The following is a 17,948-nucleotide window of genomic DNA, read 5'->3' as shown; positions in this document are numbered from 1 at the left end:
GATGATAACAAAGAATATTTTCTATTTTCTTTCTCTCTCTTTTTTTATTATTTATTTAATTTAATTTATATATATTATATTATTTTATTTTATTATATATATATATATATTATATACACACACACACAATAACTCTATTATTTAACATTTAAATCTAAGTGAGTAATTTAAAAGTAATCAAAAAGTGTCTGAATACATTACCTAAAATGAGTAGTCGAGATTACGTTACTAACTAGTTTTTGCCATGTAATTTGTAATCATTATAAGACTACAGTTTGCAAGTAATCTGCCCAATTTGTTTTCTGATTTAATTCAATGTTTACAGCACATTTTGAAAAGTTTAATTGAATTTCAGATTTTCTTAGTATTTTGATTGTCCCTCTTATGCTTTTACAACAACAGCACTTCAGATTCATGAACTCCACAAGTTTGTGTTTAACATAATTATCATTTTATGCAGCATTTCATTTCATTTTGAATCCCAGATTTTCAATTTGGTCTCAGAAGTTTCAACCCCACTGTACTTTATTCTTCACTTTATTCACTATTCAATCTAATGAATGCATCATCATTTCATACAGTTCTATATAAAGTAAGCAAATATCCTGTGTGCTCGCATCTGTTTCTCAGGAACATTTATCTTATACTTTAAAGGCCCTCTGTAACCCATTTACTTACTCCACTATATCTGGGACTTATTTGTGTGTGTTTTTACAGAGTAGAACACGGCAGAAAGCTTGAAAGTGTGTTTTAGTATAAGAGTCTTTTCAGAGAAGTACAATGAAGTCTGGAAGTGCTTGTGGAAAAAAGTGTGGGTTGAAAGAATGAGGTTGACATATGCACAACCCATGAAAACTCACGCTGTGAATGATGAATCCATTTGATCAAATCACTTTTTTGTTTCAAACTCAGAGACATAGAGACCTTTAATTTAAACAGCCTCAAAGTGCCATGTTAGACTTAATGGAATATTAGTATTCAAATGGAGGAGTTCGTTCCCCTGAGTGTCTATGAGCTTTTTAGTCTCAAATGCTCAATGGCTCATGGGAACATGGAGATGCGTTATGGATGGTATTTAGAGACAAGTGTCTGATGGGTGCTGGAATAATGCCAGAGAGATGCCTATCTCTGCTTTTAATGGAATGTCTATCGTTGTTTAAAGTGATCAGCCCTGTCAATTCAGACTGTGAATTTTGATGCTTTCGACGCTTTTCCTTACTCACATCAATCTAAGCGTCAAAAGGTAGAGACGACAAACGTGCACGCCGTGGGTCAGCCAGGGACACAGATACTACCTCTGGAACAAACACCTCATCAAATGTCTGCCAATACAAGCAGCGTCTTGTGCGCAAGAGAAATGTGATGGGAATTGCATTTATCAGAGCTGCTTCTCTGTCTCCTCGTGATTTAAAAAGGAGGGAAGGATTGGGCAAAATTGTGTTTGCTTGCATTATGTTGTTATTGTGTCAATTTTCCACACCAGAAACAAAGGAAGGGAAATATGTTTGTCATATTTTATTTTAAATTGCCAGACGTCTTCTTATGTTCACAGAAGACCCTCTTGCTTTAGCTGTCGGCGTTGACAGTTTGTGTGAAAATTGAGGCCGTTGTTGTCCGGTATCCTATCAGGAAGGCGTTTTCAAAATTGAATCAGAGATGTGTCTCAGAGGTTCTCGTTTACACGTTGCCCTCAGATGGAGACAGAAACAGAAGAGGACATGGGGAAAAAAGGTGGCTGTGTTTCATGTGAGCTAGTTCTCCTTGTAGAGGTGACACCATTTAGCATATTAAGAGCATTTTAAACAGGTGCGGGTAGACACGGTTCTCCGTAATCAGCTTTTCTGATGTAAGCTCCTGATACATGGATTTTACAGACTCTCCAATGTCAAGGTCCTCTTCTCCTTTGTAGTAATGCTAGAATACGGTATGCTAGATGTTGAGCGCATGTTCAGCCAGCTCTGTGGCACATTGCTCTTGGTTTATAAATGTTATTTGCTGGTGTGGTAAATGCTTCAATGATGCGATTTTTTTTTATTTTTTTTATTTACTCATAAAATGGGGTTGTCAGTCAGCACATTACATGTATTCAAAATATTAAAAAAATTTGAAAAGTGGTATAAAAGTTTTTAAAAACCATATTGAAATCAACAGGAATACAAACAGAACATTTTTAAAGATCTATTCTTCTCTTTATCGTGGACACTTTTATATGTCATTGACCCAATATTTAAAGAGCACTTGTAGGGCTGGCCAGATTGACAGCTGCTGGCCAGACTTTGATGCACTATCTTGACAACTGCACCAAATCAACTCAAACAAGAACTAGCCGCTTATAAAACCACACAAACTTTGTCTCTCGCAGCTGTTTAATGGCTCTTTGCTTGTTTTTGTTTGTTTTGTTTTTTTTTGCCGTAAGGTTATTGCACCTTTATGGCTGATCGGGGGGTTGGAATAATCCTCGACATCTGTTCGGGGAGTGGTTGGGGGGATGCCGACGTTTGCCTTTTATTTACTGGACCGGGCCTCGGCTCATCCCCCCAGCTCTGAGGTCGGCATGTTGACTTTTAATGGGAAAACGATAAAAAAGAATCTCAAATGGGCCTCAAGGTCAATGAAGGAGTTTCGCCCCCAGCTATCTCTATGGCTTGTAAAACAAACATTACTCATGAGCACCGCAGTAAATTAGCACCATGCACCAAAGACTTATTTTATTGAGTATTACTGTTTTAATTGAGTGTTTAATAAGATTAAGTTTTCTTTCCATTCATTTGCAAAACGAGTTAAGTGCAAGTGTTGTTAATGCAAAACTTTACAGCATATACAAAATAATAATGTTGTAGCATTTTCAGTTTGTTAAGCCAGGCAAGAGTGTATTTTTCTTTATGGAGTGGTTGTCTTGCTCTTCTCCATGGTCATATTCCACAGCCTCTTCCTCTCGTCCTTCTCTCTTTCCCTCTGGCCCTGATGACAGGAGGGTAGAACGTTAATCAGGACGGCGCTATCTCTCAGACAGCACCCGCAGGCTATCGCCAGCTCTAGCATTCTCTGTGTGGGCAATGCCAGTCTTGGCACCCTGGTTCCTCGAGGGATGGCCATACTGCCAACTGTGACAGGATTACACCGTAGAGTTACTGACTATAAATATATATTACACTTCCTAAGGACATCTGAATACCATTGTTGAGTAGAATTGGGGCTGTTATTGATAGACTTACAGTGTTTAATTAGGTTAGTAAATAAAACTTTGTCAACCTCAGATGCAAGAAGAATATTGAAATTGATTGTAGTGTGATGGATTTACATTATGTAGATTGCTTGGTGTAATGTTCTAGAAAGTAAGCTTATTGATTGACAGTTTTTTTTAATAGTGAGATATTTTGTGAACCACTATTTAAGTGATTTCAATGAGATTAAAAACCGGTTGAATTTGAAAAGAGAAAAAAATGACAAATTAAATGACATGTAATGAAATCAAAGTGGATAACTTTTATGCTGTTATGTTTCTGTGATAAGTCTATTGAATCTGCATGTAGAATTAAATTAAATGAGCCTGAAACTCATACTTAGATGAAAGATAGTAAAGTTTCAATTAGGGGTGGGCGATATCTCGTGATGCATGGCGTGTCTGTTTTTATTTCGGCTCCCATGTTAACAGGTTGGAGTTTGCACACTGCCTGCGTGAGACACGCGTCTCAGGCGCGGCTCGAGCCACGCGGAAAACGCGTGCATGCTAGAAATAGAACCGACACCTAAGTGTTCCAGCAACGGGAGTGTTCTCTGGCTAGAGCTTTTTCTTTAGGCCTATTTAAATTTCGTTTTTCTTTATTTAAATTTCGTTTTTCTTTATTTAAATTTAATTTTTTCTGTATTTAAATTTCGTTTTTTTTCTTTATTTAAATTTCGTTTTTCTTTATTTAAATTTCGTTTTTCTTTATTTAAATTTAATTTTTTCTGTATTTAAATTTAGTTTTTTTCTTTATTTAAATTTAGTTTTTCTTTATTTAAATTTCGTTTTTCTTTATTTAAATCTACCCTTTACTGTGTCAGTAATTTGTTAATCAGAAAAATATTAGATTACCTTAAAAGTATTGCTTAAGACTGTGTGCATTTTATATCACTAGTGCAGTGTCCGTTCTCGGAGAATATAAGCCCTGCTCGCGTGAGGTGCGCCGCTTCCCGCTCGCGCTGTTCTGTAGTTTACTATTAATTCTGAACGTGTCGCGTCTCGCGTGTCTGTCTATTGCACCAAATGCGACACTGCACTCCCTTGTGAAGTCGATTGGATGAACGGTTCTCGAAATAATCAAAATGCAAACGGACAGACAGACACATAGAGATTACTACCTATATTCCTTACTGAGCACGAAGCAGCAGTGCAGCCAGCCACAGGTGCTGTTCCCGAGTGTTCTACGTGGTGCGCTAAACTGTGGCGCTGTTACAAAATAGCCTAAATTAAAGCATTTAAAGTTGGGGATAAAACATAGGCTAATTATATTTAGAATACAGTAATATATAACTGCTTATAAAGGAATAAATATCAAGGAGTAAATCAATGAAAATGTCTTTATTGGTGAAAAAAATAAAATAATTATGCGACTGGTCGACCAATGAGAATGTCAGTCGACCAAGACGACATCGACCGATTAGTCGACTAAACGACTAAAGTTGACAGCCCTAGTATATATCGATATATTGTTTATATTTAAATCTGATTTCGCCACTTTGCTTGTTTGCCTTCTCTGTGCTGTGTGCTCGCCCCCGCCTGCTTGCTTTTGTTCCCCCTCCCCTCGCGTGTTGTCTCATTCAACATGGCGGCGCCCGCAACCAGCCTGGAGGCTACAGAACTCGTCTCAAAAAAAAAGGACAACTGGCTCCATTATACATAGTTCCCACAGGCCAATTAATGTCACGTGACCTCCCCGGAGACGCCATCTTTGATGGCATAAGCTGCTGTGTTTACGAAGTTTTACAAGCAAATTTAGAATATTTCTTTCTGTTTATAATGTTACGAAAATCATGAAGAGACAAAGTGACAGAGACTATAAAGAGATTATTAAGAGACTCTATTAACAAGACAGAGAGAGGTACAATGCGAAAATTTCAGTCATAAATGGTGTGGATCCGTATGCGCTAACGCTGTCTGTCTGTGTGTGTGTGTGTGTGTGTGAGAGTGAGTGAGAGAGAGAGAGAGAGGTGCGGGCGCGATCGAACAGTGGAAACAATGTTGTTTTTGTATGTTTTTAATACCTTGTCATTTTGTTCATACAGGACATCATTCAAACTGTAAAGTGTTAACTTATATTTGTGTACACTCGCAATAAAACACAACATTGTGCACCTGACACAAAGTGCTCTGAGCAAATTCTTGCGTGTTTTGAGGGAGTTTCTTTCCTGTTTATCCTCGCCAGCCATAACCTCCGTCGTTGTTCTGACAAAAGCTTAGTTTTCTCTCACATTCATGAAGTCTAATGACGGGTATACTGTAAAATCCAAATTTAACTGAACCTCCGGCACGATTTGAACATCCATTGACCCAGCAGGAGATGACCATTTTCACTTTTTATCACGAAATTAACTCGTTTCAGCTTCTTCTTCTAATGTTCTGCCCACAACATGCCCACAGAAATGGCGCCGGGTCGGCAAATGCCCGTATGTTGTGACGTCATGTAGGAACTATGTATATGGAGATTAGGGGTGTAACGATACATGTATTCGTATAGACCCCTTTTGCGCCGACGTCACAGTTACGTCACGGCGCTAGCTGGAGGCAAAACAAACGGAAAACTGGAGGCGGCCAATACAAACCAGCACAGATTCGGCTACATAATAAGGAGCTTAAATTATTATTTTTATTATTAAATGTCATCTTGTTGTGTTATTGGGTGCAAGAATCGATGAAAAATGAGTATGCTGTATCTGGAATTTTTATTTCTAGAAAATATCCACATCTTTAAAATTGCACCGTAATGTCACTCTTTACATTGTCGTCTTCTTGGCGCTGGTTAGGCAGAACTGCGGATCGTACACACAAATCTTTACATGACCATTCAGCACATAGTTATAGGCATCTAAAGATTTATATGTCCTCAGTTTCTCTATCGGGCAGGTGTAGAAGTCAGGCCACTCAACCGTTGGTAGCGTTAACGTTAATCCTGTCAGATCGTCCATCCATTGACTGAGCGTGTACGGGTCGGCCAGTCTGGTTCCGTCCGTTAAAATTAACTTTTGCAAATAACAATCGCGGTCCTGGACAGTGAGTGACCTTGCACATTAAGTTAAAACTGGATTTTCTCCAGTCATTGTTAAAAAAACAAGCTAACAAACTGGCAAACTAGTGTTAGTGAAGCGGCCAGAGGGATCTTTCTGCCTCCAGCTAAGCCCCGCCCACACAAATACGTCACCATGTTTACCAACTGTAAAAGGGTCTATTGAACCGTTCGGTACGAGGCTTTCGGTTCGGTTTTCGGTACGCATTTTTCCTGCCGACCAAAATTTTGTTATTTCAAATGTAGGCGCGTTGCGTGTGGCAAGCGCTCTCATAATGTAAGAGACGCCGGCGCGACCACAACATTACCCAACATCAAATGGCAAACGTAATGCAAGCGGAACGGAACTGCTCGTTATTGTGTGGTTGAAGGACCGTTTATCAGTTTGGACCAGTGCAGCGCAAGCCGATCGTGATCATGCGACACTGTTACTACACAGCGCTAAGAGATCCAGTAAAGAAAGCATTTTAATTCGCCACAGAAGTAATAACATAGCTGCGAGATCTATTGAGAAACATTCACATTTCTCTGTTATTAACAGATCAAACAGCGCTGACGTGGAAACCAGGAGAAACATTGTGCCATGAATGAACTATCCAGTGTCCACAGATCAGCAACATTCACCATGGATTTACTGTAGTAACACTAACTGCAACCATGGAAGTTTGACAGGAATAGTAGGCTATAATGCCTTCAAGTAACATTACGTCGGGTTTTTTTTACATTATGAATACAATTGCCTCAAATGTTAATCTGAACTAAAATAAACCTTTGTTTATAACTACTACAATATTACATTTCATTTTTTCCAAGGAGCTGTTTTGTTTTATATGCTCCTAAGAAGAGTCAATTATAGCTCCAGAATTGCTCAAAGTAAAAAAATATCATACTTATGATGTTAGTTTTAATTATAAATAAAGAATAAAAAAATATATTATTTAAAAATGTTGCAGAAGCACTTTGTTCCTACATGAACTGCCTACCTCTTTGCACTTCAATAAAAAAACTTTGTGGTATTTGGCATATTTGTTTTTGCAGTAGTTTTTGGGGGGTTATTTTTCCTGTAAAGATATCGAGATATATATCGTATATCGAGATATAGCAAAATATATTGAGATATATTTTTTGCTCCATATCGTCCAGCCCTAGTTTCAATAAACTATTGCTCAGCACTTCAGCAGAAATGCTCTTGAAGTTTCTGTCAGCAATGTTGTGGCAAGTCTTTACAAATCTTTTCTTAAAGTTATTCTGTTTCATCTTAATTTACCCAGAACAACACGTGAAGTTCAAGAAATAATTGGACTCTTGTTTGATAACATCATTTGTGTCCCTCCGTATTCCTGCTGTCTTTGTATAACAAATGCCCTCAGTGTGAAATGAATGGCTGGCTGTCACAGGTAATCATGAGGTTGCTTGTCAGTACTCGGTCTGCTTTCATTTCCCATGATTAGCTTTGTGAAGGAATGATGGGATACGTTTCACTCATCCACTTGTCTCTTTTGTTGGGTGACAGTGATGACTGGGTTAACATCGGTACCAGAAATCACATCATCTGCTGTCATGCTTCTTTTGCATCCCAAGAAACGATTTCTTTTTTGTTACAGCAATCAAAACAACCACTGTAAAAGAGGTATTCATGTCATTCACATCTTCATATAGTATAATGTGAGCTTCAGACAAAGAGGGAGGAAATATGTGCACAAAATGTGCTGAATGCAATTTTCAAGGCGCTGTTCCCGAGCTTGCGGGAGTGCAATACGGTCTTAAACTGGTTTGTTTTGAACTCATATCTGTGATGGCTATGTTTTTAGACACATTTTTAAAGCTTATTTTGTCATAATGCCTGTTTAATTGTGTAAATGCACTTTACAGTCCATTCATTTCAGTTTATTCATGTACACATGTTAAAAAGCTGTTGATATTCTGTAACGTCTACCTGTCTTTCTACCTTCTCTGTTTGACAGGAAATTGCAGCATACTTGATTACATTTGAAAAGCATGAAGAATGGTTGACAACATCCCCTAAAACAAGGTAAGAGTATTTATCAACTAACCATTAGAAACCCCTTTCCCTAGAATTCCAGGTTATATCACTGTGATGCTCAAATGAAGCCATTACCTGGAGATTCCCCCAACGACTCACTTGAGGATTTCCGCTATCTTAAAAGTTGGGTGTTTGATATTGGTGGACATTGATGGCAGTTTCAAAAGGTTTACTTCTTTTAGGAGTTAGCCTGGCAGTTAATGGATTATTAATGTGGACTAATAACTGCAAATAGCCTATTAGCAGAGCTCTTAGCTCGATGCTCTATTCTAATTTCTTCTGTGGGTGCAATGGTAATGTGTTCATATCTAACAGCAACTTAAACGTCCTATAATAAATGGATGTGTGAGCTGAAGGAGTCTAACTGTGCAGAAGTAGATGGTAGGTGTTGACTGACATTGAAGAGGGAAAAGTGAGCATGTCTTGTCTATTAGTGAGTGAATGCGTGCATGTACCTGAATCAGTCTGTCATCTTGGTTAATGGCTGATAGCTCACCCTGGGGTCTGAAGCACCTCTGGTGAATCTACATGTTCCCAGGCCCCACAAGAGTAGGATTTGTTTATTTTTAAATAGACTGTCTATACACTTGATTGGCTCTAAGCCAGGCCAGCAGTGGTGGATTTGTGGTGTAATGGAGTTGCCACTTATCCAGTGTCAATGATGCTGCTGATGCGAATGGTTCAGAGTTAGGCAGGACAGAGGTTGCCATGGCGAGCAGGATTTGGGAGATCAGTTTGTACTGTCAAACTACTTCATAAATAAGCATACTTATAGTAATTGAGTAAACAAATTATGTGAACAAATATGTTAAATTGTCATTTACTCTACAAAATAAATCAATCTTTTTTCTTCTTCTTTTTAAATACTTGATAATATAAGTCAACCAGCTGCATCCATGCCTGCAAAATGTGTAATATGCCACATTTTGTCAGTCGCTTTTATTTTTGTAGTGCTGGGCCATGTAGCCCTGCCCATAGTAAAATGTCATTGGTTGAAAATTATTTTACACATAGATGGTACGTATTAAATATAGTTGATTGTGTTTTTGAAGTAGTTCACTTTCAGTGAGAACAGAAAAAATACTGCACTATGGAAATTATGGCACCTGGTTAGGACACAATGTAATAGTTGTTTCTGTCCCCGAGATTAAAACTCACTCCGCACATTCAGTAGATATAACCAGTCATTAAAAAGAGATAAGAGAAAGAAGGTTACTTGAAGGTGGGGGAGATTTTTGGGAAAAACTACATTTCATTTATCCTCCAATGCACAACATCAGGAAACTTATGGTGTAATATTTTAAGAAGCTTATAGTGTGGGCACATTATGTATCTGTGTGTACATGCCAGGGTTTAAGTCCGTGTGTTTCTTCAGTCTGTTTTTCCTTGCCTCAGGTTAAGCCCTCCAGTCTCCTGTTCTAGCCAGTTTGTCGAAACAGAACAGTGCTTTCTCTATCTCCCGCCTGCTTCCAGAAGGAAGTCCCACTTCTCTCCCAATTAGAGAGAGCCGATCTTATACTATTAGACAGCACAGAGTCCTTTCTCCTCAGTGCCAGACACTGGAAACTGCTTTATTCCATTCTGTGCACAGGAAGTGCTGGCCGTCATCGGCACAGAAAAAAAAGCAAAGTTGATGAGGGATCCTGTCGTCTTTCACGCTTGTTCATAGTGTATGAAACACAGTGTCCTTTCTTTCTCTCTCTCTCTCTCTCTCTCTCTCTCTCTCTCTCTCTCTCTCTCTCTCTCTCTCTCTCTCTCTCTCTCTCTAAATCTCAATTTCTGTCTTTCATCTCACAGCCAACTATAGTGAATTTGTGAGGTTGACTAATGTATAATTTTTTTCTTTAAATTGGGTGATGTTTTAATTTATGTGCTGTTATCTGTTTTCCCTCAAAGTTTTAAATGTATCCTCTTTAAGCACTGTCTTTATTGGCAATCAAATGCCCAACGTATGGACCATTGCATCACATTGCATTGTTGTTTTTAGTGTTCCACGACCACTGCATTTTTAAGACTTCATGTCTACTGTCCAGATTTTAAAAAGGCAAGAACATATCTTATATAAACACCCTATTACAGTTGGGTCGATTGAGGCCAGCCTAATTACAGTATACATGGTCTCCTTAAGAAAAATTAGTCAGCCAACAAGCTACTCGTTTTTGAAAGATGTAGTTTTGCACATCCATATTAACAATCCTAATTCATGTGCAAATGGACTTTGAGTACTCCAACTTCCACCCAATTTTTCTCTCTGCCTGTAAGGGACATTGATAATGGCTGGACATAAAGCAAAAGCCAATTATAAGACATTTCCTTGTGTAATTGCTAGAGATGAGCTGAAGAGCACCCCGTCGGCTTTTTATCTCCAACACACAAAAAAGTTAGCCCATGAATAAAGTCTACCTCTCTGCACTTACTCATTACAGTTCTGCGCCGAGTAATGTGTATTATCACTGGCTAAAAGGAAGTTGGGAGTAGTTCTTGTGTGTGCTGTATGCAGTGACATTTCTCTCCTAATATTAGGGTTATTGTTTTAAAAAATTTAGTATTTTTTTCATAATTTAATTGTTTATTTTCTATTTATCTTTTCAATTTAATCTAGTATTTGTAATTGATAACTGTCTCGTTGTTAGTTTTTGTTTGTTAAGAGTTTTTAAAAAAATATATTTAATTTTCAGTTTGGTTGTATTATAGAGTCATTTTTATTTAATTCTAGGTAGCTTCAGAGTGATTTATGAAAATGTATTATTTCCCCCCCAGTTACATTTTATTTCAAATTAAGGTACACCAAAACTTTTTGCCCTCTAGCATTAAAATGAAAATTAACATTGTTTTGGTTGTGCTTCGGCTCTGCGTGACTGTGTGGCTGAATATGGTTCTTTCTCATAACTAAAAAGAGATAGAGAGCTTATCCTACTACTCATGAAAGATTCACTACTAGGCTTAAGAGATATAACCAGTTTAGATGGAAAGATCTGAAGCTGACTAGCTGAAGATGTTACTGTAGCCATACCCATTAATAGACTTGGTACTTCCTTCAAAATAAATTCCTGCACAGCGCTACATCAACCCATAATGAAATGACCCTTCATAATAGATAATGCTTTACAATGAACTCTGTTAGAGAACTACACATGGGAATGTATCTGTTCAATAAAATACCTAAAATGTAAACACTTTAAAAAATAGGCTTAACCATTGTGAATCAGGGTAAGACAAAAACACGTCTTGAAAGGAGGACTTATGATGTATATATTCATTATTTAAATTGGATTCATTTTGAACAAAAAAGTTACATAATTTACCTCTCACTAAAATGTTTTTTGTTGTTGTTTTCTTTTTCATTTTCTTTAACAATACTAACACTGCCTACTAACAATTGCGAGTGCTGTAGCACCCCATGTCAGGTGGTCTGTAATACCTTGAGAAAACTATTCATTGCTTGGCTTATTTTGATTTGCTGTTGAAGAAGAAAGATGTTTTTTGAACCAGATGTCGGTGTAGAAGAATCTATCTGGGTGTAAATGGGGCCATGCTAACTAGTAATCCTTGTAAACACAAGTAAGAAACTGCTTATTGAGCACTTTCATGTTGTCTTTTAAAAGTTTTGCTGAATTTAGGGTTCATAGAGATCTGTTCAGTCATTTTCAACAGTGTACATATGGAGAAATAAGATGGTTTGGTGAATATTGTTGTTTATCAGCATGTGGTGGTTTTCATTTGGATATTTTTGAAAGAGAAGCAGTAGCAGAGAGAGAGAGAGAGAGAGAGAGAGAGAGAGAGAGAGAGAGAGAGAGAGAGAGAGAGAGAGAGAGAGAGAGAGAGAGAGAGAGAGAGAGAGAGAGAGAGAGAGAGAGAGAGAGAGAGAGAGAGAGAGAGAGAGAGAGAGAGATGACAGCAGTGCTTTGACTGAAAGGTTTAAAAAAATTCCGGTAGTCAAGGCAGAGTGAATGTCAAGGTTCAAGGGTTACGGGTTAAGCGATTTTCTTGCAGTATGTCATTTGCTCCTCCTCCTTCCCGGTGGAAGCCAAGAGCTCTGAGGCGCCAGGCTACAGGAACTGACTCAGCCTCTGGGCAGGCCAGGCTGAAGAGACAAGGGAGGCAGAGGTCAATGGGCCATGGAGAGTGTAATAGCTAAGCAGTATGCCATGCATGTATGGAGGCGTAGCCCGGGGCTCTGGACTCACACGTATACACAAGCACACACACCTGATCACGTTCAGTCCATACAGAACAAACATGTGAGAATCGGGCAAGAGCTTGTGATAACACAGAATAAATATTCTATTCATATTACCAAAAGATCAGTCACACGAGAGAACCAGAACAAACACACTGTAAGAAAAGACATAATGAAAACACAGTACAAACATGGGAATAAACTGATTTATATATACAGTAATACAAAGAAGTTCTTAGTGATTATTAAGGTTGGCTTTAAAGAATTCAAGGCCAGGGCACCATGATTGATGCATTCGGTTCCTTTAATGAACATTCCCTTTCAGACAGGAAATGCAACAATGGTTAAAATCAATAGGACCGCTTGCACACCGGCCACTGGAACAACACTACAGCTAATTCAGGCCATACCTGTCAAAGCCCAGAAAATCTCCCACAACTCCAGTGCACTGCACTTTAATTTACACTGGCGGCCACCTCCTTTTCCATTTCTATTAAAAGGAGAGCTCTGCATTAAGTGTTAATGAAAACCGGAGCCGCCTTGTGATTTAGGTGAGCTCGGCTGAAGCCCCGCAGCGCTGACTGCGTAAAAAGGGCTGGGATTCACTCCACTTTTTTAACACACATACACACAAAATGGCATGCTCGCTCCCTTTAATGAAAAACTCTTTAGTCTAGACTGGAGAAATAAGATTATTAGTGCTGAACATCAGAAGATTGGACATGGACAACATGATCTTACTTACAATCTCTACAAACATCTTAAAGAGTTATTTCTTTTTTAGTACAGATGTTGATTTTGATGCTTCTTTTAAGTCACAGTGGAGATCGTTCAGTTTGTTAACCAAGCTAGCCTTGTCAGCTAGCTCCCTTTGTCTTTGTTCGTAAGATAATGTGAGTTGGAGTTGGATGATTTATAGACAAACTTGCTTTCAGGACCTAGTTCATTAATGCTTGAGGGTGAGCTGAAGCACCTGTCCTTCACACAGCTTCATGCACTTTCCTGCCTGGCCTCAGGTTTACGTCATATGTCTATGGAAGGCATCCAACAATACTGTTCTCTCATTATTGCTATCCCACACCTTAGTCCTTGACTGAAAATAGGACAAAGGTACCAGTCCGACTAGAAATGTAGTTTGTACAAGATAGCGGGTGCAAACAGTGAGCGCTTTTGAGGAAGAACTAAACACTGGATTTGTAGGGTTATAGCATCATAATCTTGTTTGTCTGAGGAGCTTAGAAGGAAGCAAACAACCTATTTATGATCATTATTGTATTATGCAGCTCTGTTTGTTTTGTTACTGTACAGTACGATTTTTAAATATCTGTTTGCATTACTATTTTTAGGGTATCCATCTCGTTTTGTGCCCAGGGGGGAAAAGGTTAAATTGGTCTGGATCTGGAACAACATTATTGGGTGATTAAATGACAGAAAAAAGGCAGATTTTTTCTACTATTCTTTGCTAGTTTAAGGATATGCTAGTAACCTCGGCTGTCATATACGGTAAGAACTAAATGGGCAATATAGGATGCCAGTAGTACCAGTGACTGTACCAACTGTTGTTTTACCTAGAAAGTTGTCAAAATGGTCAAAATCCATATTAAAGGTGTACCAGGCAACACACTGTGACTATAAAAAAAAGAGTCCCATAATCACAGACATTACTATCTGAAAAGGATTACATTTCTCAGAGGACTCCTGAGTTAGCCAAAAAAACAAAAAAACAACAACAAAAATCTGGTAATTTGCTCTGTAAATTTTACAGAGGTTGTGAAAAACCCATTCAAACAGGATTAAAATCACAAAATATGTCTGTGAAACATGAATGTACCTGACCTTCTCAAAGGAAACTAGTCTAGTCTTGGGCTTAAGTCTCATATTGGTTAGTCTGTGCTTGAATGTCTTATGGCTCTGTAGTGGCTTGTTGTGAAAGCTAAGTTTGTGCTTTCTGGGGCTCCCTACGTAACTATCAAACAATAAGTGTCTCTTTTCTGACAACCTGCAATGACATTGTAGTCTGCCACCCTCATGGCCTCATGCTCTACGCCTCTCTTTTTCTCTTTCACTCTGTTTTTTACTGTTTTGCTGCTCCTCCCTTCTCCCTGTCCCAGCATCCACTCCAGCACAGCTCCCAGCAGAGAACTCCAAAAGACACAGCTTTGATTAAAACCTACAGCAGCACCGCCAGTGCAGAGAACAGTCCTGAGCTATGACAACAGAAATGGGCACACAGTCCCAGCCACACTAACAGTAAATTGCATTTGTAACAACTCAAGTAAATGAACACACACTCCACAGCAACACTTAAATTAGTGCACTCTCAGTTGAATGTTTTTATATGTGGTTGAGCACATTTGTGAAAGAGTGTGTGTCCATTTGTCTTTCCATCTCATCAAGCATCAGTTGAGTGCCACTGTGCTCAGCATGTTAGGTGAAACCTGTCTTTAAGGTCTGACTAAGCTCATGCATGATGCTTTGTGGCACCAATGAGCTGGTCCGTGCTTAGAAGAGTGAGAGTGCAGGGAAATACAGAATGCATTTGACATGTACATGTACAAAATGCTTGGCCTAAACATTGCAAGCCTGCAATCCTATTGTATATGCTTGTATTGGATGCAGTAACAAACTTTAGTTCTCAAGGTGGCAAAAAAATGTATATATTTATTAAATAAATATTTTATGAAATATAATATAATATGTGCTTGCATGTGTGTGTGTGTGTGTGTGTACAGTATATTATACATTTCATATATTATATAATATAAAGATATTTTCATTCAAATAAATAAAATAAAATATATTATTACAATTGTGTTATATTGCTTGTAAACAAAACAAATTCACCAAATACAGTTATTTTTTTGTTTGTGTTTATAGCTAGCTAAATAATATCCAAGAACATGATGATATGAATTATATTATATGAGATATGATATGATATGATATACATCTTGGAAACAAGATACACTTTGGAAAATAAAAATGTTTGAAATTGATGTTTTGTAGTGAGAAGCATTCATGTTCATGCACTTGTGTATATGTTTTGAACCAAAATGAAAGAGAGAGAGACAGAGGATGAAAGTAACAAAGCAGGAAGGTGTTTGAGTCTGAAGGCCACAGATATGTCAGCATGGCCTATTAGCCATAACCTCAGTAACCTTCCTCAGGTAGAGTGATTGAAGTTTAGCCAGACTGACGTCAACGCCCCTCATCCATCCACATACCCTGAGAGGACACAATGACCCACAAAAGAGCTGCCAAGCCTGGGGCCTGACCAAGGGCAACCATGCCACCCACTGGCCCCCTGGGCAAGAGCCACTCACAACCTAGAGGAAGATGGGAAAAGAGAGAGAGAGAAGGGTAAAAAGAACGAGGACAGGGAGAAAGACAGACAAGGCAATTGGAGGAGAAAGAGAGTGGATGAAAAATGGAAAGGGGACAGAGAGTGAAGATGATGGAGGGATAAAGCAGAGGAAAATGGAAACATGTCGATAAGAAGAAAGCGAGTGAGTCAAATGGAGATGGGCTGAGTTATGATGGATGTGGTTTAAAGAAGGGAGGGGACATCACACACAGAGTAAAAAGGGAAGGCGAGAGAGAGAGTGCAGAAAAATGCAGAACGTCAGTATGGATTGAGATGGAGACTGACAGACTAGAGTCAGTCACATGGTTTAGGGCCTCTTTAGGGAAGCATGTCCTGGCCTGAATCGAGCATGAGCAGCACCGCAAGCATCATGGTTGATTTATATGATCTCCTGAAGGTATAGTTGACAAAAAAAATCATTTATTCACCCTCATGTCGTTCCAAACCAATATGCCATTTTTTCTTCTGTGGAATACTTTTTTTTTGTCCATACTTTGAAAGTCAATGACAAAAACATTTTCAGAAAATCTTCTTTTGCATTTCGCAGAAGAAAGTAAGTCATGCAGAAAGAAAGTTTGGAACAACATGAGATTGAGCAAATTATTTTTGCATCAACTATATCTTTAAGATGCAGCTTGCGGGCCAATCATGGTGAGAATTTTTTTTTCCCAGTCACCTTCAGTAGAGATCAGTATAGTCTGTGTTGCTGAGAGATCAAACTGTTGCCCGCACAGCAGCCACAGGAAATGCCTCAGTATGCCATTTGTCCGTGTGCCAACGGGCAGAGAGCAAAGAGGTTAACCTGAAGAGATTCAGGCACAATTAAAAGAGCATGACCAAGTGTAAACACTAATGCCGGCAGTGTAAGGGGAGGCTCCAGGAAGAGGACCACTGAATGAGGGGATGGTTGAATAATTAAGCTGGAAAGAAAAGTTGATGTCAAGCAGGTGTTCAAGGAGAAAGTGTCAGCCAAGCGGGCCGAAATGGGGAGAAGTGCTGCCACTGCAGTGTAATAATAAAGACTTAATTAAATTAGTGCTTCTGCACCGGTGCACAGCACACTGGCGGCCTGTCAGCTCCAAACAGCCCCTGTACTGTTCTTCAGACATGGTGGCACATTCACCCAAACACACGCACATGCACAATAGCATAGCTAAATGATGATACTCCTCCAGAATCCCCCAGTATCTCTCAATCCCTGCTCCTCCTGGTTTCATATACTGCCGTCTTAGCTACCTCAGCCCACTTTGTCTGCTATTTCTCTGATTGTTTTGCAGTGCTGGGAATTTCCATGTGAAAGGTGTCACAAATGTCATACTCTCAATTATCTTATAAAGCAATGAGATTAAATGGAGACTTGTCCAGCCTTTTAGATGATTCTCCTGAGAAAGGAGAATATTTTCTTTTTATTATTATTTCTACTAAAGAAATGTTTGTTTGTGCTCATACAACAGAATTTGTGGTATAATGTTTTAATAAATAATTTTTACCCCTTTAATTTTCCTGTTTCCAATTTTAGGGTTTATGGCATTGTGTTGTTATGGGGAACAAAAGTTGTAAAATTGGATATAACTTTATGCAGTAAAGGTTAGTAAGCAACGTTTTCAGGCTAAAATCATATTAACACACATTGTTTACATCCTGTTGCTATTGTAACTTTTACAGCCCCCTTCACTCCCATTATATCCCTTTTTTGTTTTAAGAAAAGAAAGAGACAAGTGAAAATTATTGTTGCAGTAATCAAAATTAAGCCAAAAATGCTGTTGATTGAGCTTAACTTGTACTGAACACAGAATATTCCTTTAATTGATTTATTTTTACACGTATATATCATGTTGGATGAAAGGTGCTGGATCTGTGGGTGTCGTAGAGGCAGTGTCCCAGCAGGCTGTCTCCTGGCACAGTAGAGCTGGAAATGATCAGTCCTGCTCCATCTGAAAGAGAGTGGATGGGAAGCCAGGCTTGAGGGTGTTGTCTTTGCATTACGTAAAGTCAAGAGTATGGTAGAAAAATAGGATCTGGGTATGTTCCAGGGAGCTTCATGAGTAACCTGCCCCACCACACTTCAGTGCCACACACAGACATCGGTCCTGT

General features: G+C 38.7%; 1 protein-coding gene across 1 annotated transcript in view; it reads left to right on the top strand.

Moving 5' to 3' along the window:
• camta1a (calmodulin binding transcription activator 1a) overlaps positions 1-17,948 on the top strand; it is a 434,758-nt gene that overhangs the window by 196,431 nt on the left and 220,379 nt on the right. Inside the window, 1 exon segment of the mRNA XM_079849916.1 lies at positions 8,231-8,298. Coding sequence (XP_079706042.1) covers positions 8,231-8,298 — 68 coding nt within the window.

The sequence above is a fragment of the Squalius cephalus genome (genome assembly GCF_949319135.1).
Source record: "Squalius cephalus genome assembly, chromosome: 18".
In the NCBI taxonomy this organism is placed as follows: domain Eukaryota; kingdom Metazoa; phylum Chordata; class Actinopteri; order Cypriniformes; family Leuciscidae; genus Squalius; species Squalius cephalus.
Note: the sequence above shows the minus strand (reverse complement) of the source record. Positions and strands in the feature narration are given on the sequence as shown.